Genomic DNA, 24,296 nt, shown 5'->3' on the forward strand with positions numbered 1-24,296 from the left:
AGGCAATTACCAGGACCGGGAATCCTAACTCGAGGAAAGTAGGTGTCAGCTCTCTTTAGCAAGGCAGGTTTTCTCGCGTTAGACGACATTAATCCCTGAAGACGTCAGTCATGATCAAGTTTATCTGTCTTGACCAGAGTCAAGCGAAACTCAATCTCAAGGAAAGCTGCCATGGAGCGACGAGAACGAAAGGCGCTGGACCGGAGCATTGAAGTTGGGGGCGAAAGACGAGCTGGAATGTGCGGCTGAGGCCCAACTAGGCCCCGCCAATGAAAGACAGTTATAATAAACAATATGAGGCTGAGGCTGTGCGCGATGCAACTAACTGAACGTCGGCCCAGGAGCTCCCACCTCTAAATCGTTCAACTCGTGTAGACAACCCGGCCACAGAGGGGCGTTGCAACGCGTATTTCCGTGGTGTAGATAGAACAAACTGCCTAGATAGCAAATCCACCAGCACATGAGGAGCGGTCGGAATCCACAGCAAGAGGAAATCGTGACACCCCCGATCCTGAAGCAAACTGCAGCCGCCTCAACCAGTTGGATGTAAATTTCACACCAGCTGCAATTTCTGGCGACCTGAATGCCTGCTGTTTTGGTGAGCTGAAGGCCAGAGACTAGTGAAAAGTGGCTGAGCCATTGTTGTTCCGCAACTGAGAGACGCCCCGGCAATGTGTTAGACGGAGATTTTTGAACTCGGTCGTCGCTATTAGGTTATTGTTTACCAATCCTTGTTGGCAACTTAGATGGTGGTCAACCCTACAGGCGCGAGGTTCTCCGTAGATTTGAGTCAAAGCGATCTTCATTGCAACCACTGCGAGAGCATTGCAAGTAGTCATCTCCCAGCTAATGCAAGACGATGCTTTGAAATTGTACCGTCAGGTTGTCCCCATACAGGTAGAATCGGCGGAGAGACTGTGTCGTAGGAAGACACCGCAGGTCGCGGGCTGCGCAGGCCGGTGGGCCCAGATGTCCCCTAAGCCATCGCGAGGCGGCTCCTTAACGTGATTGAAGGGGAGATCGCGTATTCGTACATTGCGGCGTCGTGCAATGGTGCTGGGGAAGGAACAGCGAGGCAGGAGGGAGATGTCGACGAAGGAAGCATGAACTTTTAGCTGATCAGTCTTGTGGAACGTCCTCGGAGATTCGAGCCCAATGCGCCGTCGGACTTGGGGTGCGAGGGCGTTTTGGCGAGGCACCCAGGATGCGCCAGCTTCACGGGCGTCGCACTAGTTGGAGCAATATTTCCCATATCGAATACAGAGGGTATCGGAGCGCCGTCTCGGGAGCAGGGAGCTCATAAAGGTGCAATGGGTTGGGGGTGAAACTCCAAGTGAGGAAGACGGTTGCGCAGTCGCATACAGAGGAGATGGCTACCGAGCTGCTTACCGGAGGAATGGAAGAAGAGAAGAATGAGGCGGAATGATGGGTGATCGCCAAAAGACTTACTTTGTCTGTCAGGACGAAGGATCCATCCTTCAGCCTCAAGTTGTTACTGTGGCTGGTGCTGAAGGTTGTTCTCGGCGGCTCGTCCACTGGCGCTGGTCGGGCCCAACAAAAGATTGATTTTTCGATCCGTTTTGTACACCAATTCTCGCCCAAATAACCCTCAACTGGTCGGCTCGATCATTGGGTACGGGTGGAGTTGCTGCCCGTTTACTTTGCATACAAATCACCAGAATGACTCCGCTCTCATCGCCCGATCACGTCAAGCAGCCCAACCGATCATGCATGCTTTGACCCCTGAGAAAGACAGCCTGGTGGCCCGTGCACCAATCAAGTTCGCCCGACTGCCTCCCTCGTCGTGACCGCACAGGCAGCGTGTGGGACAGACAGAGATGGTTGGCTCACGGTGGCCGATCCTCAGCTCGCTCAGCTAGCCACAGCAGCCCCCATCATACGACCATGTGTGAGTTCGAACAATAGATTCTGGAGGCTGCCCGGTTTCGCTCCCAGAAACCTGGTCCTGCTGCAAGCAGACCCGTCAAAGCTGGACGCGCGACATTATAGCTCGATCTCGCTATCAGAGATCTTCCATGACACGATCTGGAAGGTGGACCAGGGGCCTTGCAGCGGGAAAGGAGAGTTTCCTATTCGTCGGGGGAGTTGAGAGCTATGATTCGTCTGAAGTCAACGACAGTCAAGAGATCTGTAGGCAACATTTCTCTCCTTGAGCCACCTGGTACCATCTTGGCTTGTCCTGCCTCCTCACGCCTATGGAGCGATGGTGGTGTGTGAAATGTGCTCGGTGGCAAGGCCGTCCCACAAGGCAGTGCAATGCACTCTGAAGCATATGCGGCCTTGAATAGGACGAGGTGGAAGCAGAGTGACTGGAGTGATTCAAGAATGACGAGTAATATCGGTGAATCCCCGAGACTCCAGTAAAGCTGACATGTTCAATTGGAGGGGTTCCGCCCGTCAACGTAGCACCAGCATCAGCAGGAGCAGTGAACAGAATCACGCAGCATGCAGACTTGATAACAGGTCCGCGTATCCAGTCTCCTTTCGACGGTCTTGGACTGAAATGGTCGGTTCACCGCGCTCCTACTCATTCTCGGACACGATGCGGTATCTTCCTGCCTGCGGTCGGATGTTGTATACTGCATAGGAGGTGAGGAGTATTTTGGGAGAGAGCGGCAGGTGAATTGCATTCGAAATCGAGACAAGAATTCGGTCGACTAGGCATACGATTCGTTGGTGGGAGTACGGATAGGAGTAAGAGCCTTTGAGTGCTGGGACGAGCAGCGGTCTAAGATCTGCTGTGAGCTAGTTGTCAGAGCTGGTCTAGGTTGGCGAAGAGGGGTGGCGCTGGTGTGCGCTCCTTTGGGATGTCGATGGTCAGATCGTAAACCGACTGAGAGCTCTAGTGCGTGAATTAGAGAATCCCGCATCAATGTGTGATAGCCGTGAGGTCCATGGCCTTGAATATGACGCAGTTTCTCGCGTCCTTGGCCGTCTGGGGCTTTTGATTCGCCGTTGGCATTAGCCATAAGACAAGAGCATTTCCTTGCGAGGGAGCTAGGTCGTCAGGGATCAACAGCGGCGATACCTAGGTAAGCAGCGATGGCCTCAAAGGTTTGAAGAGACACTTGTCCATCGTTGTCACCAAGAGGAGGGTAGCGGTGGGTGGGCGAGTTCAGCTGACCACAAAGTGAAAAGCATGAGGGGAGCAAAGTTTCAGCTCGGCGTCGCCGAGTGGCCGAGAGGTTCAACGAAGAAAATGCAGAAGACGGTGCCACTGCCAGAGAAGCGAGGTAGAGCCCGATGCATGAAGACAGAAGGGATGCGTTGTTGTGCTTGACATGTACATACAATCTGTCGGGGAGCAGCCTCACTGGCGGTTGAGTAGTGACTTATTAGACGGGTACACGGCCGTCTGCCACGCTCTATTTCCTACATAATAATTGCGTAAAGTTATAATAGAAGCCAGCGAGATGCTGATTTCCGCTGCATACATAGCTATATTAATCCCAGAGAATGAGCTGAAGTACATCGAGGGGGAAATGTAACCAAGGCGAAAGTGCGTTGAAAGTGCGTTGAAAGTGCGTTGAAAGTGAGTTGAAAGTGAGTTGAAAGTGAAGTGTACCTAGGCACCTAGGTATCTGAGGTGTGTAAGGTTCGAAGTACGGAGTTGCCCCTCTTAAGTCCTTCCTCAGTATCAGTGGAAATTTGTCGACGCATACAGTGCACAACAATACTCTCAGCTACACAGCTGTGCAAATTGGCATCTCGCCACCTGAAACGAGTCGTTTACCGGACTCCGAGGTTGCTAGCTGTTAGTTGCCATGGTGCCACTCCGCCAAAAGTACTAAGCTGTTACCCGGTACGAGGTAGTTGCTACTACTTACCGGGTACCACTCTCCACCATCATGAAACATGCCCCGTCCGTGTTTCAGCCAGTGCCACGCTGTAAACATTGAACAATGCCCAACGCACTTGCACACAAACTACGGTTCATCTTGGTTTCATCATCACTCGCCTTATGGCCGCAATGGGTAAAAAATATATACACCAAATCTCCCTCTCTGTCCTCTTCCTGGCATCCTGGCTCCCTGGCATCCTGGATCCAAATCACCATACACGGGAAACGCAATCACATCACAGCAGCCCGGCACCGACTAAGCGCTGATCCAATCCCAACCAACTCCAAGTCTAGACACATCCATCCCAAATTACCTGCCTGTTCTATCTCATGTCATCAAAATTCGTCAAAATACCGTGTTTCAGGTCGCCCAATTCGTCATGGTGCCGTCCGTGCGTAGAACCAAGGCTGACCAGCCTTTCCCATGTGGCTGATCACCGAAATCTCATGTGGAGCCTCAGTTGCAGGCCACCAAATGCAATCGCGCTGGTGACATACATACACGCTCGAGCTTCAGCCTTGAAACTCCCTGCTCGCAATCAATCATGATCATATCGTCGCTGCCCTAAATTCCGGCAGGATGCGCCATTTCTTCGAAACACATTCCATTTCCCCCATGTCGCCTACTCTCGCTTATGCCATGTCCATCATTCTTTGTCGTTTCCCCCCTCTGCCAAAAACATCAATGTCAAATCGCCGCAAAAACCTTCTTGGGCATTCCTCTCCACTCGACCTCGCCCACTTTGGCTGCATACTCCCACATTAGGTCTTGCCAAATCGACCCCGAGTCCCCACCAAATCTGTACTCATATCCAGCCCAGCGCCTCCAGCCCCTTAAGCGACATTAAACGGTCAGCTAGGTCGTCGTTGGCCCAAGAGCCAGCTGAAAACCTTGGAGACGAAGGATCTCAGGAAGGATGAAATGGCATTTGTAGCATGGTGTGATCCAAGCCCCGGTTACCTAGGAGCAGCAGCTGCTGTAGTGGTCTGATCGATACCTTATACTGGCACGTTCTGGTGGGTCAATCCATCTCTTCGCCAGCTTAACCCCAAAAAGATCTGGCCGTCGAAGGAGGAAGGTCGAAGGTAGAAAGTAAATTCTCAAACTGGCATTTTAACATTGCCTCTGCCAGTCGAGACCCAGGATTCGGCGCACGCACACACAAGCACACTAATACCGAGAAATTGGCGGCATGGCTGTGTGTTCATGGTCGTCGAACCGTCAAAAAGATTCACTACCTCCGGTTGGCATGCCATGTCAATATGCTGTCCCCGAGTCGGTCGCTTCATCTCCGAGTCTGCCAAGTGCCTCGTATTATTACCGCGTTTCAGATTTGTCCCCCTCATACCGAACAGGATTACTGTCTTCACTCGAGCCACTGGGGGAGGAGCCAGTCAATTTCCTTCTTGGGCTGGGCCCCGCTCCGCCACTGAGCTCATCCCTGCGCTGTTGACGACTGCTCGGTCGAGCCATGTTGCGACCGCTCACCTCCTGTTCGCGAGATGATGCATCACTGTTCTGGCGTGAATGCCGAGTAGCTCTGTTTCGATGGCCCGGACTCATTTCTCGTTCTCTAGACGACCGTGACGACATGGGCTGTGACGGATCCGACGGTTGAGACGTAGGGGGCACAGGCACTGCATGTCCGCTCGCCGTCTTCCGTTTCTTCGGCGAGTTCTGGTATTCCGACCGTAGATGTGATCCTGCGTGCTGTGAGAAGGGCGAGCCATGCGTGCTTTTGCCTGAGGGCGTCGGGGGCTGGTTTCCTGCTGAGGAAGATGATGGGTTTGGAGGAGTCCAGTGATGGAAAAATAGACCCGGGCCAGATGGTTGCTCAGCCGCCGGAGTCTGCGCTTGTTGCGGCGGGTGGTGCAGTGGCTGTCGGCTCGTCTGGCTTGCCAGGGCATTGGGGACAAAATCAGTGGTGTTGAGTCGTGAAAGCGCACTCGGAGTAGCTGGTGTTGGGCCAGATATAGAACTGCGGCTCTGGGTCGACTGTGCGGTCGGAAGGGCTTGCGCAAGTGGCAGTGGTGCTTGTAGAGGTTGATGCCCTGCGTAAGGATTCGATTGAATCATTCGATCTCGGTGCATGTCCGGTGACATCTGCTGCTGCTGCTGCTGCTGCTGCTGTATTTGTTGTTGGTGAAGTTGATGCTGCTGGGCTTGGATCTGTTGCTGTTGTTGCTGGTTCTGGATCGTCAAGCTTGCTAGATACTGTTGCGCCCACTCCAAGGTATGAGCCGGAAGGTTCCCTCCGCCAATGCCCGCAAAAATCAGAGGGACCATAGGAGGAGGAATTCCTCCCTGAAGAGATTCCCGCAACATATCCTGCTCGATGCGTCTTTGGTCGAGTCGCAGACCTTCCTGCCGGGTCTTCTCCTCCTCTTGCTTCCGGCGATCTTCCTCAGCCTTTGCATGGAGCCAACTTCGCATCGACTCATCCTGGCCAGCCCATTGGGAGGGCGGAGCCGGGAGGTGGCCGAGTGGAGGAACAGTAGAATGCCCCCGCTCTGGAGGAGGAAGATTGAGACTACCAGGGAGACCAGCAGGTAACGGCGGTAACCCTCGGTGAGAGTTGTTCATCCTCAAGTCCTCTGAGAATGGAGGTAAGTTGCGAGGGGACGGAGGAGGTGAATATCGTGAAGGCGTCGGCTTAGGATAGATTGGATAGTCATGGGGGGGTTTTACGTCGTTCTGCTGCATATGGTTAGGAGGGACCACTGATAATAACATGGATGCGGTTGTCGAGTGGTCTGTTCGAGCAACAGAGTGGTATGCTGTCGGACATGCAGGACCAGAGATGAGTGCTAAGTGCTCGTGCTTTGTGTCGGGTCCAGGCCTGGGTGGTTCAAACTGGTATATCGCTCAGAAATTTAATTGTTGACTGAGGAAACCGTGAATGACGTGCAGCCACAAAATCACAGATTGGCGGCAGTGGCACTTTCTGGATCAGAGACCGTCCAAATTGTGCACGATGAGGAAGACCACGTAGATATGGAGTGGAAACAGTGTGGATGGACCCGGCGTTCTACCAGGGTGTGTTGAAATTGGGGCTTTTCACCAGCACCCCAGAATGACATGAGCCCTGTCGGCTCGAGACACTTGGTTTACGAGGACGGCCACGGATGCAGAAGCCAGACTAGACTTTGGATGATGGACAAGAGGTTACTTCTCTGTTGGAGCAGAGAAAGAGTTTTGTGCGGGACCTTTGCTCGACCGACAGAAGCAGGGACCAGATCAGACCAGACCAGACCAGGCCAGAGGTAGTAGGTATACAACAGTGCAAAGGGTCCAGAATCAGAACAGGGACTGTACCTGAATCCAAAAGTTGAACAACAAAGACCGAGTGGACCGGAGAAATAACGAAGGTTAAGCGACGTGAAGGGTAGGGTGAGGTCAGTCCGAGGTGAGGGTCCGTTCGAAAGTGACAGGATAGGATTCTCTGATACACAAGAATGAAAAGAGACGGCCGTTTTGGGCTGGTGATAGGGCCGGATGCGAGCTTTTTGGGTGGGCTTGCGACCGTGGGCGTTACGAAAGGCACAAAGCGGATGGAGACCCTCTGGGAGGAGGGGAGTTTGGTGGAGGAGGACGCTAGAGGGAAGGTCGAGGTGACGAACCGGGATGTGTCCTGGGAAGGATGAAGTGGCGTATCAGAGTGGAAGAGGCGGGACTGAAAGGGACGAATAGATTGTAGCATCCAGGTATCGAAGGGTTAGGGAAATGAGGCGGACTCGAGCGAGATGGGGAGAGAGAGGGTGTAGGAGGAGAGGAGGAGGACAGGCATTGGACGGCTCGTTGGACGGTATTCCTGCTCTTGAGGTTGAGGCCAGCTAACTAAACATTTTTAGTTGGTCTAGAAAGGGTCAGCTATGCTAGACATGCTTTGCATTGAAAGAAAAGAAAAGGTGGCTCAGTAGGGAGAGGTTTGAGAGGAGCAGCGTCGTCAGTTTCCTAAAGCGCCATTAGTAGCCACAGTCCGGGAGGGACAGACAAAGTTACAAGAATGGAGTCTTGCCGTGTTGGGTAAGGTAGACCGGTGCGCAGCAGCATGAGAGCTGGAGCCCGGGAGAAGGGAGCGGTAACAGGGAGCAGGGGAGCAGGGGAGCTACCCAGGAGGGTCAGCAGCAGGGTGCAAGGTGCAAGGTCCGGGATAGTATGGGCCTTCAAGGCTCTGTCTGTCTGGGTGTTGGTGAAGTGAAGAGCGAGAAAGGACAGCGAGAACAAGAGCAGGAAAAGAAGGAAAGACGCAGACGCAGATGCACGCAGGGATCTGTTGCCGCTGCGTGTACCACTGCGGTGCAGCGCAGCTTGTAATAGTCCGTGTGCCAGAAGTCCGGATTCCAACAACTGGTCAGTGGTCACGCCTCGTATACAGCTCGCCCTTTTTACGTAGCATCAAGGCTACCAAAGCTTCCTGGTACCAGCACACTCTCTGTGCATGGTACGTACTTGGTACTGCTGTATTTTTCAAGCCTCCAAATTATCCTTCATCCATGCCGCAGCAGTCTCCTCCACCAACCATCTGTGGCACACGCCGCCACAACTCTCATCCGCCACCTATTCTCTCTCCCCTTCATCTCAGATCGGTCTCCATTCCGTCCTCAGATCGGACTCCTGCTTCGAGAAGCCTCTTTGCTTTTCCGTCAAAGTTGCTGTTTCGGCTCGCGGCAAGCCTGGTTTCTACCTACTTGTACTCTCTCCAATCCTCAGCCACGGCCTGCCTACCGAGTCGGACACCAAAAGAGAAGGAATAATGGCATTTAATCGACAGAAGTCCGCTTACACACTCTGCAACCGTCCCTCGCAGACATGACTCTGTACTGAATGACACCGACCACTGCTGATCGTCGCACAATTGCGTCTTTGCCTCGTGGCAATGCCACCCCCTTGCGGCCCCCTGTCACGGCGGCGTCGATTGTCGGCTGTCGACACCGACTGTGCAGCAACGCTGAACCTTGTGCCCATGCCGCTCCATACCAACGAATAATAAGGAATTCCCAGATGAGGGCTTCTGGCAGTTGTGTGGGTTCTGGAAAGCCAGGAATCCATCGGGGAAATCGCCTACGGCATTAGGGCGGCTGTGGTACAGACACCCATCACGCCCATCTTCATGCCCGCCATGCCTTGCAAAGGGAGGATCTCCATCCCTAGACAGTCCGGTGGGAGCCCAGCGGGACCCCCAAAGGACCCCAAATGCGGGTGCCGTGAGGCGTACTTTACCTAATTTTGCCTGTGCGAAGCCTAGGTACGCGAGGGTCTTTTGGACGACCGTCATGATCACCCAGGCACTTCCCAGTTCTACTGTACCTACCTACTTACTCGGTACATGCCTAGGTCCTTCTTGGCCCTACCTAGCCGTTGAAGGAATGGGGGGGCTAGTGGGCTCCCCACCAGCCCACAAGAGCGGCCATCCCTGCTCCTGGTGGCCCAAGACCACGTTGCTGATGCGCTGCCGTAGCCCACAAACGTGCTCGTCGCATGGCCTCCATGAACGAACATGACTCCCCTGGCAGCCACGCGCTCTTCCATGTCGATCATCACTTTGCCCACTTTGACGTCTTGGTCCCTCGGTTCAATATTCAGGTGGCTCTCCGAGTTGCTCTTTCGGATTCACCTCATGAACAGTATTATCCGCCACAACTGTCCCTTGCAGTATCTCAGGAGAGCACCGCACAACTCTGTCCCCATACAGTAGAGTGGCCACTTCGGGCCGTGACAAATGCATGCAACAACAACAATAATCAGCACTTGATTTGCTTGCTTGTCTCGCTAGGTGTGGAGATAGCTTTGCTGACTGGGGCTGTCAGGCGAGTTATTCTATCACCCGAAACAGCCTTCAATGACGAGTATTCACCCTAACACTGCCTACCCTCCTGGTGCCTCCTAAGAAGCACAGTGCCAAAGCGGTAATTACTTCGTCCTTGCTGGGTTACGCCTTGACAGCAAAGTTTTTTCGTCGCCGCCGCTTCTTGGCTCCCTCTCACACTAAAGGCGGCCTGATGGCCCGCATTTCCAACAAGAGCCATCGCAATCAAAACAGAGGGTCTTGGAATTCTTCGGGAGCCACAAATGCGAAACACTGGCGGGGAAGGAGCTCTGATCGGCAAATGCACCTGCCCCAGACCACCATAAAAGCCACGACGAGGAGCCCTACATACCTGCGGAGTACATAGCATCTTGGCCACAGGTCAGGAGCCTGGCAAAACTCGTGTTCACCGAGCATTTGCGTTGCTGAGGCAGAGTCAAGTTCAAGTCGGAGCGTTTTCCTGATGCATCAGGGACAATCCCAGTTCGCAGACCCAATGGCACTAATACTAGAGCCATGGGTTACAAGCAAAAGGCCCTGAAATGACATGGAAGCTGGTTGCCTCGGGCGAGCGAGCACAACCCAACAACCGGAAAAAGTATGGCCTGGATGCAGGCCTCCTGCATTCCCGCCTCGCTTCAGCACAAATCGGGGGGCCAGCATACACACCACTACTATGAAGCAGAAATTCTCCGACGGCATTCACCAGCTGAGATGACATACTCAAAAGAGCTTGTGACGCCGTCGCTTCTTGCATATGACCTTTGTCAGCCATTGCCAAAACGCGAAGTGGTGTGATAGTTTCACTGGCTAGCAAGGTGGCCCATCGCTTCAATTCCCTGTTACTTTTTGCAGTTGCTTTAAGTAGTCGGTCCAACCATCGGCTCCTCGCAACCACCAACGCCAGTTCGCAGTCTGTTCCAGTCTACTGCAATGCTGCCTCGTATTTGGGCAGCTCGAGAGTTTTGCCCAACCGGGAACACGAAAGTGCCCAACTTTGACGGCTTCCCGGATCCTTGGAGACTTTTCTGTAACTGGCCAGGAGATAGAGGACGTCATGGGTGCATACACCAAAGCAGCTAAGAGCCACCAACCTCGCAATCTAAACTCCCGTAACCGCGAACGCCTTTGAGAACCGAGATCATTTCGGTCAAGCCCGGAGCTTCCAGCCAAGGCGACGCGGCTCGAGGACCCTCAGTTGGCGTCATGAGCCGTCGCTGACAGGCCCGATTTGGGCTGAATTCATCCCAGCTTAGGCCGGATGCGTGCTGGGCTGGCCTCCGTCATGTCCCAAACCAGTTGAGGATCTCCTAGTCCTTTCAATTTCTCCAAGCGAACAAAACCACTTCGAGCAATCCTGGCGCCCACAGCATTCGCGAATAACAACGGGCGTCCCCCACCGCGGATGGTGTGAGCGTTGACTTAGTATGCTCCTGCTAGCGAGGCCATCGCTTAGGACTACTCAGACTGTGCACAAAATGATCAGCACAAAGTGATAGGGAAAAGAAACCCAATCCTGAGCGGCGACCTCCGTTGGCCACTCCTTGGGATTGCATGAGCCACGGCTCACAAATTCCGCAATTTTTTAAGGGCTGGCGAAGCCTCTCCCTGCATATGCTTGAATTCGCCTTCAATAATAGTAGCTGACTATTAAGAAGCCGCCATGTGTTCGACCTCTGCGGGTGCCTCTACGGACCTCCGTCTTTTGCCGATTCGGATAGTGGACGAGAGAGCGACTGCCTGCCCGAGTCAAGTCAGACCAAACAAAGCAACAAGCATTTTCCCTGTTCACAAACATGCCAATACAGACCACCCGCAAAAAGCAACAGATCGTCCTCGCTGGCACGTTACTTACTCCATGACTGATCCTAGAGGTCATGGTGCAGACGATCTGCGCCTCAAACTCCGGCGCCGCGTGCTTTTGACATACTTCAGGTTGGCCTCCGTTTGACGGATCCAATCCTAGCTGGACTGGGCTCCTGCCCGTTGAACTTGTCATACGAAAAGAGAACCTCGATAGTCTTCACCCATGCGCTACATAGCTCTAAATACTGATCGCCGCACGAGGCCACAGGGATTTCAGCACGCGATGTTTCTAAGCGAGGTGTGATCGACACTGCCGTCTTCACCCCTAATTGAATGCTTGTTCGTCAAAAATGGGCATCGATCGTCCTCTTTGGTCAGTTAATTGATGACTGGGCTAGATTTCTATCCTTCTTCAGGCAGGTCAGTGAAAGTACTCCAACCACAAATGCTGTCTCACTAGCAGACTGTCTAATCACAATTTGTCGTCATGCTCGCCAAGGCGACACTGAACCAGGTGCTTTGCAGCGTGGCTGTCCTCCATGTCAACTACACACGCGAAGCAGGACCACATTTTGACCCTTCTGCTGCTATGTATGACGAAGGCGGCGTAGCACGCAAAAGCTTTTTCGATCCGTGTGGAGCTGATGGAGATGATCGGTCCTGCATGGGTAGAGCTTCAGTGCTTTGTGTACAGAAAAACGCTGCTGGACTCTTTTTTCGAAGCGAACTTTGCTGTTTCTTCTTGGCAAGAGAGAATGCTTCCGCCACGGGTTTCGTACCCTGGGTTGCTCGCATTTAAGTGGCTGCAGTGTCAAGCCACAGATCAATTTCCATGGTCCCTAATACGAGGTACTGCAGGACGTGCCGGGCCAGTAATCAGTTACATCAAGCCACTGACTTCACCATTTTCGAATACACTGTAAGACCATTGGACCCCTGATGAATGCTTCCGGACTTTTCGTTTTCCGCGCCTCAAAGCAGGACAATAACGGAGGTCACCTATTCAGGCTGTAAGGCCTCCAGATTGGGACATTCTCCCGCATTGGCTTATGTGCCATCCAATCCGAGTCCGAGCCTGTCGCCTTCGAGACCCGAACGCAGATTCCGGAGCTGAAGACGAAACAGCCGCTGGAAGTCCTCCATACACAGAGTCGCGAGGATGGCAACGGATCGCATATGTGCGGAGGGAGCTGGCGGGCATTGTACGCGTCTCCCACACCTTCGTCAGTGCAAACCAAATACCGAGTACTCGGTACAGCTCCCCAGACACGCAAATCATGCCCCATCAACTGGGGGGTCGCTGCTCAGCTGCATCCATCTCGCATCTAGGAGATATCTTTTTCCTTGATTATCATCCCCGTTAATTAGCGCTAAGAATCACTTCATTTGCATTTGATCGCTGGGCCTTTGATGGGATCTGCAACTCCGCTTCTCGCTTACTCGCATTTCACCAGGCTCTGCCGAAGTTGACGGGTGGAAGATTGCCAATAGTGCTCAATTGGACAAGCCACTATACGTAAGTCATCAACTTTGAACACAGCCTCAGTCCCCTGTGCGGCATTTGCGTCCTTTAGCACACATCTGGCGCAGCCATGGGCATTGAAGTGAGATGGAGGGTCGGACCCAAGATTTGTTGTTCCAATCTCTGAAGCGAGGTAAGCGGCACCGACAATTCCACGAATTTCATTGCCCATGTACTAAATATTCGAAAGGAATTGCTCCATATGACTTACCCAAACATTTTGAATCGCGACAAACTAAACGGGTGGTGGCTTGTGGCAAAACGAGCACAAAGTTTCACAACAATGGTGCCGCCTATTGTCGTCGGTGACTCGTTGAACAGCTGACTTCCTCAGTCACGAAGTAAGTGTGGCCAGCACTGAAACTTGGATGGGACTTTGTTGGTCCTGGATCAAATTGAGCCAACCTATTGGTTTGAAGGGGTCTTCCTCTGTATTGATTCTGAACCTCCATGCCTCGAGAAGGGGAAAAAACATGTTGCTCTGGGGCAGGTAGTTCTCGTTCCGATGCCGACAATGCCGATAATACGTCGTATGATTTAGAAGGAGTAGGACACTTCCGCCCCTCAACGGTTTGATGCTCTTGGCGCAAAAAATTTGTATCTTTGAGCTGATGCTTTCTCATCGCTTGAAAAAGCAGGAAATAGGTGAGAATGATCTCAGTCGTTGTGGGCTATCTATCCTTCTCCCTGTCGGCGGCAAGGTAGACAGACACTGTTTCTGTCGACCATCATTGCAATTGACTATGAATATGACTGTAGATATGGACATCTCTTTCTGATAAACGACTGAGGAGCTTTTGTCTATGGAGGGAATTATAAGCTTTTTACCTGAGGAGGGCGGTCATTGGCGTGATACCCTTTCGTTGCATGTTCTACGGGATGTGATAGTTCTTTTTCTATATTTCTCACGTGTGGTGCCCTTCCCTCACTCTGACCGCAGGGAATATAAGAAAAGACATAAAGAGGATATGGAAAACAAGACACAGAGGTTGGGAGAGAGTGGAAAAGGGAGGGGGGCTCTCGAATTCATTGCTTTGTTTTCATTCAGTCTCCTTCCCGCTTGAGCCTTGTTTACTCTTCTCTTGTTCACAAAACACGCACATAAATGCGTGCATGTATACCTACGCCCGCACATACATCCATGCATACGGGATACCTTCTCAGCTTCCGGACACGGATCTGGAGGCGAGCGGTGTAGGGTGCATTGTGAATGGAAGAGTGTGATAGAAATCTGGAAAGCGCAGTATGGCAGAGTAGACCAGGGGACCAAAAAGCAATTATCGACGACGAAAACCAAAATGAAGACTTCCTTTTCCTTTTTGGTTCATTTTCCCCTCTCACTACAACATGGTATTAGAAGTATGCTGACATCTCGATCTCGGTCCGATCTTCGCCTGTTCAGAATAAACCAAGATACACATTCCATGTATATGTTCATGTTTTCGTCTACCTCTGCCCGTCTGATTTGTCCATGCGTGAGCCTTCCTCATCGTGCCTTCATTCTCCCATGATGAATCTTCCACTCCGCTCTTGCAATCCGCATAAAGAGGTCCTCGTCCTGAATGGGGATCCAGCTGGTCAAAACCTTCATGGCATTTTCGAAATCCGAATCTAGAAGAATGTCCCGCATGCCATCGATCAGTGCTGCAGAGGCGGCGTGGAGGACGTCCAAGGTTGTTCCAAAGGAAACCCCTTCAGCATCGGCTTGACATCTGTCTTTCGACGACGACGTACCACGGCTTGGAGGAACCGCGGGTGAGTCTGTGGCCGCGACATCGTCACCCAGCAACATGAACACATCCCATACCCTTAACTGCGCCGGAAATGGGATTGCATAGTTGAACAATGTGAGATACCACCTTGTTCCGTAGGCGGTGGGCCCGATATTCAGTGCCTCCAGTTTTCTGGCTACTTCCCCTTGATCCAACCATCCCTTTTCAAAATCGTCCAACGCGGCCATCAGCCCACCAAAGCCGGATTTGTACAACTCCCCTAGGCCGCGCAGTTCCCACATCCGCACAAGCATCACAAAGGCTTTTTCTTCGTCGTAATATGCTAGTAACGTGACCGCGAGCGCCGCCATACCTTGAACATATCCGGTTGAGGGAACATGCAGCGACATGGCGTGAAGAACGCGGAACAACAGACGTTGGCCGCCCCGATACCTTCTCCTGAACATGATGTGTGAAGATATCGTCCGCGGCACGTCCAAGTCAATCTGGACGTCATCCGGACTCGCTTGATCCTGGTAAGAATGGAATAAAGAGATCAGGTCGGCATCACTGGCACAATTTTTCCGCCTCGAAGCGGATGCGCTGAGAAAACTGTGCCATGCTGTTGCGCGCCACTTGTCAGGGATACCCTTCCAAGTTCGCTCGATGAGTTTTGGATTGGTTGTCTCGAAGGTGTATTCGCTTTCGGAACCGGCGCCCACGAGGGGGAGACCGGTTTGGGGGTCCTTTGAGGGAGTCTTCGCCTTTGCCATCCGCCGCCATTTTGCCTCACGTTCGAGCTCTTTCCGCCGTGCTCGCGCATTGTCGACGCGCACGTGTCCGTTTTCGACCACCGATTGCGCCGAGGTTGGGAGCGTCAGCATGTCCATTGCCGAGTCCATCAGACGGCGGTTTTTGGACCCTGGTAGTGGTATTCGGCCAGAAGCGTTTCGACGCTGCGGGCGCGCATAGGCGCTTTGGGAACTCGCGGGGCGAGGTGGAGTGTTCTCTGGGCTAGCTTGTTTGCTCTGCATTGACCGCATAGATCCATGCGCGCTGCTGGGTGTTCGGCGGATAGTGTTTTTCCTCCGCGGCGTCTCACTGGCGAGCTGTAAGCTTGTTGATACTCGGGTCAGCCGTTGCGATTTGGACTCGTCGACCCCGTCAACGGTGGTGGGCGAGGCTTTGGCGATGATAAAGCCGTAGCGGTCCACATCTGCGTTATCGATATCTTTCCAGTCTTCTAAACCACCGGCAAGCTCGTTCTCCTCACGTTCAGGAACCATATATGAATGAGAGGCCGAGGTCGCCATGCTTGGCTGCCTCGAATTGTTGGCATCTTCGTAAATATCTGTACTGGAAGTAGCGCGCGAAAGGGATGGATTGCTAGCACTGCGATTTTCGGCGACTAATGCCGACTGCCATCGAGCTCCCATGCGCGCTGCCAGATTGACGTTGGACTCCGTGTCATGCTGACCGTCCGTGCCAGCAGCGTAGAACGCGCGGACCTTTTCAGATAAGAGCTCTTCGTCGGCGGAGAGGATCTTGGCGGAAGGGTGGCTATTCGGAGTCCTTGCAATGGCTGTGGGAGCAGCTTGCTCGTCGCTAGCAGTCGCCTCCGGGACACGGGGCTCGACATTCACTTTTCTTTCTTCATCCATGATGGGAGCAAGATTGGGCGAACTCTTGCGGTTGGACTGATTGACCCTCCTCCCGTCAATGAGCATGCTCCCCCTCTTGGAGAACTCAATGCTGGTCGTGGGAAGAAGCTCTTCTCCGAATCCGGTTGTAGGAAGGTTGATATCCAAGGATAGACCATGGGCTGCTGAAGACGTATCCTGTGTGCCTTTGCCTGTCTCTTTGAAGGACGCAGCCGAACTCGACCGTGACTGTCCCAGTGATAACCATCTCCCGCTCTCTGTGGTGCTGATGTTGCTGCTCCGGTCCGCAAACGACTCCCGAGTGAAGGCAGTCTCGTTGACGCGAATCTGAGGAATGCTCAGAGTGCCCGAGGTTAGGCTGGATATTGTGGGCGTTCTTGTATTGAGACTCAGCGTGGTGCTCGTCTGACTCTCTCTCGCGGAGATTGAGCATGCAAGTTGGGAGCGCGGTCCGTCTCCATCTTGCGGCGACGCCGACGCGTGTGGACTGTATCTCTTATTGGAGGAGGTGGACGCGCTGTCCCCTGTCAGCGGAGAATACAGCGGCTTGTCTGGCTCCAAGTCCGCAATTCGATGTAACGATGAGACTGAGCGAGTGACGGGGATGGGAGGCTTGGACGCTCGGGTTTCGCTGTAAGGCAGTCCTTGGAGGCTGTAGTTGAAGCCGGACGGGGACGGAGTCGCAGAGTCAGATTTGTAGTCGCCCATCACTTCACTTGACCTGCTTGCTGCCTACCTCGCCCGGCGCCCTCTTGGGGAAGTATCCTTGCACGCCTGAACTCAAACTGAAAGGGTCGCTTGGGCGGCGGCGGCGGGCGGCGGCTGGTGAGGCATAGGCTGGTAGGCTGGTAGGCTGGTAGGCTGGTAGGCTGGTAGGCTCCGGGGGCGTGAGGAGGATCGCAGGGTAATTGGCCGAGTAATGGGCAGTCGGCAGTCAGCACTCAGCACTGAGCACTTAGCACCGAGTATGTTCCTCCTCTTGTGTCCTTCTGCTGAGTCGCGAACGCAGGTCGAGGCGCAGAGTAAAAATATTTTTGCTGCTCCTTTTTCGAATGTTGGCTCGCCAGTGGAAAAAGGAGACTGTCGACGTCATGATCGAGTCAAGCGAAGCGAACTTGACCAAGTTGAAGCTGCCATTGTCCCCTATTCTGCCCTGGTGGGCGAGGTGGGTTGCGGGAGATTTCGCTTGCAGGTTTGTCCATCTTAACAATATTGCGGCGCACGAACGAAATCATTTTCCAGAAGACGAGGCAAATTGCAGATATGGACTAGACGTGCAGTCGCACGCTACACGACCGGCGCGGAAGCCAGACGCATTGACAGAAGCACATTCTTGTCTACCATTGGCACTGTGCAACCATCTCACAGCAGGGATTCACATTTGGACACACCTTATCGCAACGGGCTATCATGTCGGCTATTGGGCTGCTATCCCTGTTGCTCAATTGCCCTAGCCCGCCGTCGACGCAGGCTTGTTCATGTTATGCATTTCTCTGCACCAGATCCGCATCAATTCCAGGATCTTTCACCCCTCCTCGGTGCAGAGACAGCGGAGCGTTCTTCCCTTTGCCAGACTGTCGACGAGGGCAGGGAGGACAGATGTGAGGTGAGAGGAAGATGGTGATGGTGGTATGCAGAGTGAGTGTGATATTGTGGAATGAGCACCTACGACGAACTGGCCTCATCTCACTTTCAACTCGCCTCATTGCGATCTGATCTCTTTCCTCCATCGAGTCTTGCAAGCCTTTCCCAGCAGAGAGGACCCCTTGTTGGGCTTGCTTTCCTTCCTCCTAGAATGGAACCTCCTATACCCGTCAAAGGAGCTAAAAACTTCGGTTGCCAGGTTCTCCTAGCTGCCCTCCCCAGTCTAGGGAATGAGGAAACCAATGTTCCTTCACATGTATGACTTCAAGGCTTGCTTATGCGACATAATGAAACAGATAGCGGTTTTCAGAGGCCCGGCCATGTTCGACATTGTCGCCCTTAAACGGAAAGTAAGATCGGGCTGGCTCTGTGCGAATTCCTCCAACTTCTTGGTCTGAGAGTAGTGCTTGGTTGGGCTACTGTACTTCATACCGAGTACAGCCTAACTGATTTTGAGAACAGAAACAGATATGCAAGGAACGAGGGCAATAGATTGGGCGGAAAGGTGGACTAAAGGGTAAATTTGCAAGGAATAGAGAGGGCTTTATACGCTGGATCATCGCTGTTACAGGCACCGACAGGGCCTTCCCGTCTTTTTCCTTTTTCCTTTACCTATGTCAATGCCTACAGCGTCCTACTGGGTCCGCTAGGTGAGAATGAGCATCCTAGACGCCGCAGAACTCAAGCTCATGTGGCGCCTGCTATTGAGATGATCCGAAGAGTGTCATCCCATAGAAATTTTCTGTACAGATCTCATGTCTCATGTCTCATGTCTACTATATAGATATTTCTCTGCAGAACTTTACCGGCGAGGCTGTGTTGGGCTGTGCATCTCGCAAGGCTCGGCATATGCCAATGGGAGCGGGTGACATATCTTATCGCCATGTGACATAAATTCTCCGCAAGACTTTTTTTGGGCCGCAGGGCGTGGAACTCAACTTGAACAATCATTTCATGCCTCTCAATATTTTCAATATGGGTGTAGAGGACAATACTGGGCCAATGCTGTCTACTTTGACTGCTGCCCTTCAGTCTGCAGCATCCGCATTTCCAGAGACAGAACAGCAACTGCTGCCCCCCGCCGAAGGCATTTCGCTCCTTGACACCAAGAATGACCTCCTCCTCTCCTACATCCAAAACCTCGCCTTCCTAGTCGTTGTCAAGCTACGCAGTGGCTATGCCGAGGACCCGTCGACGGACTTAGTCTCTGAAGTTGTGAAACACCTGGTCGGCTTGCGGGTCTATCTCGAAAGGGGAGTTCGCCCATTGGAAGGCAAATTGAAATACCAGATCGACAAAGTCGTGCGGGCCGCCGAAGAAGCTGAGCGCAGGGCTGCTGGAAGGACCGCAGTGGACCAAGGGGCGAAGAATCAGCCTCCAAGAAAGACACCCCACGGAAATGTCAATTTGTCAAACGAGTTCGAATCTGGCTCGGAAGAATCAGCGGAAGATGATGCCCTCGAAAACAGTTACACTGAAGGCGATATGTCTGTGGGCCCGAGACCTGCTGCACTCCTACGGAACGTGGCCGCACAGAAGAAGGAAGACCGATCTGTCAAGTCACGATCAGCACCTAATGGCGCATATAAACCTCCACGTATAACACCAACTGCAATGCCGGAACCGGTTTCACGTCGCGACCGCGACGCCCCCATTCGGAAGCGCAGGTCACAACTTCTGGACGAATATATTGACGAGGAATTTTCCACAGCACCACTCGCACAATCCTCGATTGGCTCCAATAGCACCATTGTCAAACATGGCCGTGGGGCTCTGTCGGCAAAGGAACGTGAAAAGGAGCGCGAAAGGACCGAATACGAAGAACGAAATTTCGTCCGATTGCCTGCAGAGAGTAAGGCTGAGAAAAGGAAAGCGAGGCTACGAGGCGAAATCGACAAGAGAGACCTATTTGGTGGTGAAGATTGGACAGGCTTGGGTGGACTGGGAGACCGAATTCATAGGAGCGTTGCAGGCAGGGCGAGAGGGGAGGGATCTAGTGTGCTGGAGCGAAGAGAGAAGAGAAGAAGGGAGACGCAAGACGGTCCCAGAGGGGATGGCGGTGGTATGGGCATCGGAGAGAGTTTTGAAAAGAAAAGGAGAATTCTGGAGCAGAGGGCGGAGAAGAAGGCAAAGAGGAGGAGGAGGTGAGAAGAGGGCGCATCTCATTGTGGCCTTTCAATCTGTCAACCTGCTTCGGTGCTGGCAACCCCTTATTCTGCGATTAGAGGTGTGGTCCTCGGTCGACTTCTCAGGACTGACGGCGATCAAACCTTGGCGCAATCACCGATGGTTCAGCTTCTCACGCTTCGGCTTACGAGAGAGGTTCATTGCGCGTCGGCGAGGTTATTCTCCTCGCAACCACTACCACCTTCGGATACTTTGCGACCGCAACGCCACGCGAACAACAAGGCTAAGAGGCTCAGGTCTATCAAAACGAGGCACATTGTCGAGCATACCGCGTATGCTGAATGCTCTGTGTGACGCGGCCACACTTTCCGTCTCACTCGTGTACGTCGTTTTCGACTCGTCACCCTACATGTGAGCCTGGCGCACTATCCGTTGATTGCTGCCCGGAATGGTTTATGGGAGAGGGCGAAGTCGAAATCAATTGACCTGACGGTAGACCATGAAACTGGTCCCACTTTCGAAGCTACCGTCTTCTGGCACGGCGTACATACGCACCTCAGTCCTGTTGCGCCGCAAGTCTCTCGGGCTCCTCCACGATCTACACGACGGCGTGAAGGAAGGTACGGGGGAAGCTGAGAGAACACTCTTCAGTAATCAACCAATGTGGACGTACCGGGAGAACAGGAAAAGAGAGAGGCCTGCCTATCCACCGACGCACTCACCCACCCACCCACCTACCTAGCTACCTAGCTACCTACCTACTCCTTGGCTGGGTATTCCAAGACGAAGCCAATGCCCGTACCAGAAGTACTAAGTACTCAGAATAGCTCGTACTAAGGGTTTTTCGTCGCGCCCCGTGATGCCTGCCTCACTTCCTTCTCCCTGTGTACCAGAGTGGCCAAAGGAATAAGTAATCACCTCTTTCCGGCTATAGTACGGCAATGTGTATTACCTAGAGTAGAGTAGATATGTACCGATCAACTAGAGCAGACGTGGAGCAATTCGTACCTACGTAATTATTATCCTTGTCCCTCTCCACGTCCATCGCCATCTGCATCTCTGCATCTTCACACCTTGAAGCAGGCAAGCAAGCTCCACAAAATCCAATGCTGGAGCTAAGGCGAGCCAATCAGCAAGCAGGCTGGCGCCCAAGTAATCAGGGACGACCTACTTATGTGGCCATGTAGCCGTCAAACAAGACGGATCGCATGAACGAAACGCCTTCGGTACAGTATCTCCCATTGCCTCTCCTCCCTCCACAGCTTACACAAGATCGCACCTCTCCTCTCCAGGGCTGTTGCACCAAGAGCCACGGCCACAGCAAGTCTTGCTCGCTTGCTCGCTGACACAGCGACCCCACTGGTTCGCCAGCCTTGCGTTGCATATTGATTGTCTCCTCCTGCCTCGCTCGCCCGCTCGGTGGACGGCTGGCTCGTGCATGAGAGGCCAAGAGAGGGCGGGGCGCGCACGGGGAAGTTGAGTAATCATCATCGACCGTCAACATTCGTCAACCGTGCACCGAATGCGAATCTGAAATCGAAATCCCGGGTCTGGAAAACGGTATGCTGGGGAGGTTGGACTGGACACCTGACCTGCTAGGTACGGGTAGTATCCTGCCGTCATACCAGATCTACCAGCAAGGGCCAAGGTGGGTGCTCGTACGGGTTGCGATTCAAGGTGGGGACAGCCGAGACGTGCATATGGGGGACAAAGGTCCATGTTTGTACATAGGACTTCGAGGGGCGTATATTACTATGTAGGTACGTATCCTCCAAGCCTCAGCCAGATCCGAGGCATGAGAAGCAAGCCCAAGTATATAAGCCGTGCTTTCCTCTCTCCCTCCCTCCCTGCTTCTCTTCAAGATACCAAGTCTGTGTCCAAATCCACGGGCAACGATACCCACGAAGCCTCCTGAGCACTTCTGTGATTGGTAAAGGCACATTCCAATCCCTTGTGCTCTTTTACCGTCAGGCATTCATTCCATCACCATGCCTCTGTGGCGGATCTTTTCTCACCCATCCACCTTCTCCTCTTCCCAGAGGGAGGGCATCTCCAAGGCCATCACTGATCTCTACGTCTCCCGCGGCCTCCCGCCCTTCTACGTCGTTATCCTGTTTATCGATGTGGACGAGAAAGGTTGTTTCGTGGGAGGCGAGTCGAAGAAGAATTTTGTGAGAATAGCGGTCGAGCAGATTGCTAGAGTCATGATGGGGCCGGAGACGGAGGAGGGGAAGGCTAGGAGAAAAGCCTGGATGGATCGAATCAATGGCGTACGTGTCCTTTTCCCTCTGTGCTCGTCTTTTTGAACATTTTGAGTGGACCCCTCTCAATCGGTTCACATCTTCTGGGAGTTGTTTCAACCTCGATTCGGTTTCTTCGGAGTTCCGGCTGATGACAATCCTGTATAGGTTTTGAAACCGTACATCATCGACAGAACGGAGCTAGAATGGGAACTACACATCTATGAGACGCCTCGTGATCTCTGGAGAATCCAGGGTTTGGATCCTCCACCGCCATTCTCCAAGGAGGAGATGATGTGGGCTGAGAAGAACAAGGCTGTCCCATATGAAGTCGAGACGTCCTGACTCCGACACTGTCATGTGGCCATCGGGGAGGTGTCGAGAGGCCGCCTTGAGGAAGATGTACTGTGCATCCTTTTTTCACACAAGTTTTGGAGCAAAATACCACAACGCTGCAAGTCCGGAAAGAACAGTCACTCCGGCCAGTTGTTGAGCCAATTGCGGTTTTTCTGAGACCTTTATTCTTCCAGCTGCGTCCCGCTGCTTCGACAGGACCCTTCTTGTAGTGCCATTGCTCTCACTCGTCCTTCGCTGCAAAACATCAGACATCAGTGTCTGGTTGCTCTCCTGAGCCGCCGCGAATGTCTCATATTCCTGTACCAGTCGCTTGAGACCCTCGATATCGTCTTTCAGGCTTTCAACATCTGATTGATTTACCTGAATCTCAACGCTCTGGACATTTCCAAAGAAATCGACGACCCTTCGACTCCTTCCCGCATGCTCCCCTCCCGGGAACAAGTCCCATCTGACACCAGGATTCGAATGGATCTTCTGCACATCGTAGCTGTCGAACAGATCCCCCAGCGTCTTGTCTGACGTCGGCCCCGTGACCTGCGTCTCCAGAAACTCCAAGACATAATACGTCCATCGGTCAATGACGGCCACGCCGACGTCATTATCCGCGTGGTGGGAATACGAGCTCTCGTCTTCTTCCGAGGACCCCGTCGCGATGATCCCCGGAGCGTAGAATTGTCGATAGAGCGTATTTGCCTGACACGTGTCGATCATGAACAACATTTCGTTGTATCTCTTCTTCTCTCTCATCTGGGAAAACGCGTCGGCCAGATCCCAGCTCGAAATCTCCTCGCTATCTTGAAACTTCAAAAACTCGCTGCCTCCATGGCCCGTCATGTATATCAGGATGTTGCTACCCTCGTCTGTTTGTAGTCTCTTGCTTGCGGGAACACTCTCCTCCCAACGATCGGTCAACAGGCGGATAAAGTTCTCCACCGTGACTTCGTAGCCGCGGTAGTCGACCTCGACGTTCTCGCCATACAGGTCCATGCGTCTGTCCGCGTTCGAATAGACGGTTCCGGAGAAGGCATTTCTTGGGTTGCAGGCCATGTCGTCGGGCAGGAGGAGAAGGATCTGAGAATCAGGGATGCCAAGCCGTTTGACAGTACGGTAGAGAGAGAGCGTGTTGGCAAGATGCCGGTAATTGAACCAAAACCGAGAGGTAGAGACCAGGACAGCCCAGTTAGAGGTATGAGCGGCACAGGCGACCGCGACAAGGATGAAGAACGCCCATAGCGAACGTGTTGGCGTCATGATGTCGAGGGGATCAGAGGATTGCAAGTATCTTTCACCAAGACAGTGTTGGAGGAGGATAATGCAAGGATTTCATCCCTCATCCCCTTCCTTCATTCCATCCAGAAGCACAGAGTAAAACCACGGTAAGTAGGTACACATCCTAACATCGATTGGAAAGAAGTTGGTAAGCACCGCGAAGCATTTGGAGCGCAGTCAGGAGGTCGGCGTTCGGAAAATCTTTCCTCCGTAGGACCTCTGAAGTGCACCACAGCAGGGCATGTACCAAGTATCTTCAGGCCCCCCCCCCCCCAAAAACTATTCA

At 53.0% G+C, this 24,296-nt stretch overlaps 5 protein-coding genes across 5 annotated transcripts; 2 read left to right on the forward strand and 3 right to left on the reverse strand.

The window, feature by feature from the left end:
- Nucleotides 1–5,180: 5,180 nt before the first annotated feature.
- Nucleotides 5,181–6,596, reverse strand: Z519_05128 (uncharacterized protein; the record flags this gene model as incomplete). The annotated part of the gene is made up of 1 exon (XM_016762869.1): nucleotides 5,181–6,596. One exon carries the CDS (start codon nucleotides 6,594–6,596, stop codon nucleotides 5,181–5,183), a length of 1,416 nt encoding a protein of 471 aa, XP_016620482.1.
- A 7,890-nt stretch (nucleotides 6,597–14,486) lies between these two features.
- Nucleotides 14,487–17,081, reverse strand: Z519_05129 (uncharacterized protein; the record flags this gene model as incomplete). The annotated part of the gene is made up of 1 exon (XM_016762870.1): nucleotides 14,487–17,081. The coding sequence occupies one exon, from the start codon at nucleotides 17,079–17,081 to the stop codon at nucleotides 14,487–14,489; it is 2,595 nt and encodes an 864-aa protein (XP_016620483.1).
- Nucleotides 17,082–18,992: 1,911 nt separating this feature from the next.
- Nucleotides 18,993–20,165, forward strand: Z519_05130 (uncharacterized protein; the record flags this gene model as incomplete). The annotated part of the gene is made up of 1 exon (XM_016762871.1): nucleotides 18,993–20,165. One exon carries the CDS (start codon nucleotides 18,993–18,995, stop codon nucleotides 20,163–20,165), a length of 1,173 nt encoding a protein of 390 aa, XP_016620484.1.
- A 1,967-nt stretch (nucleotides 20,166–22,132) lies between these two features.
- Z519_05131 (uncharacterized protein) lies at nucleotides 22,133–22,729 on the forward strand (the record flags this gene model as incomplete). The annotated part of the gene is made up of 2 exons (XM_016762872.1): nucleotides 22,133–22,414; nucleotides 22,553–22,729. The coding sequence occupies 2 exons, from the start codon at nucleotides 22,133–22,135 to the stop codon at nucleotides 22,727–22,729; spliced, it is 459 nt and encodes a 152-aa protein (XP_016620485.1).
- A 75-nt stretch (nucleotides 22,730–22,804) lies between these two features.
- Nucleotides 22,805–23,992, reverse strand: Z519_05132 (uncharacterized protein; the record flags this gene model as incomplete). The annotated part of the gene is made up of 1 exon (XM_016762873.1): nucleotides 22,805–23,992. One exon carries the CDS (start codon nucleotides 23,990–23,992, stop codon nucleotides 22,805–22,807), a length of 1,188 nt encoding a protein of 395 aa, XP_016620486.1.
- Nucleotides 23,993–24,296: the final 304 nt, after the last annotated feature.

This window comes from Cladophialophora bantiana, assembly GCF_000835475.1.
Source record: "Cladophialophora bantiana CBS 173.52 unplaced genomic scaffold supercont1.7, whole genome shotgun sequence".
Classification (NCBI taxonomy): domain Eukaryota; kingdom Fungi; phylum Ascomycota; class Eurotiomycetes; order Chaetothyriales; family Herpotrichiellaceae; genus Cladophialophora; species Cladophialophora bantiana.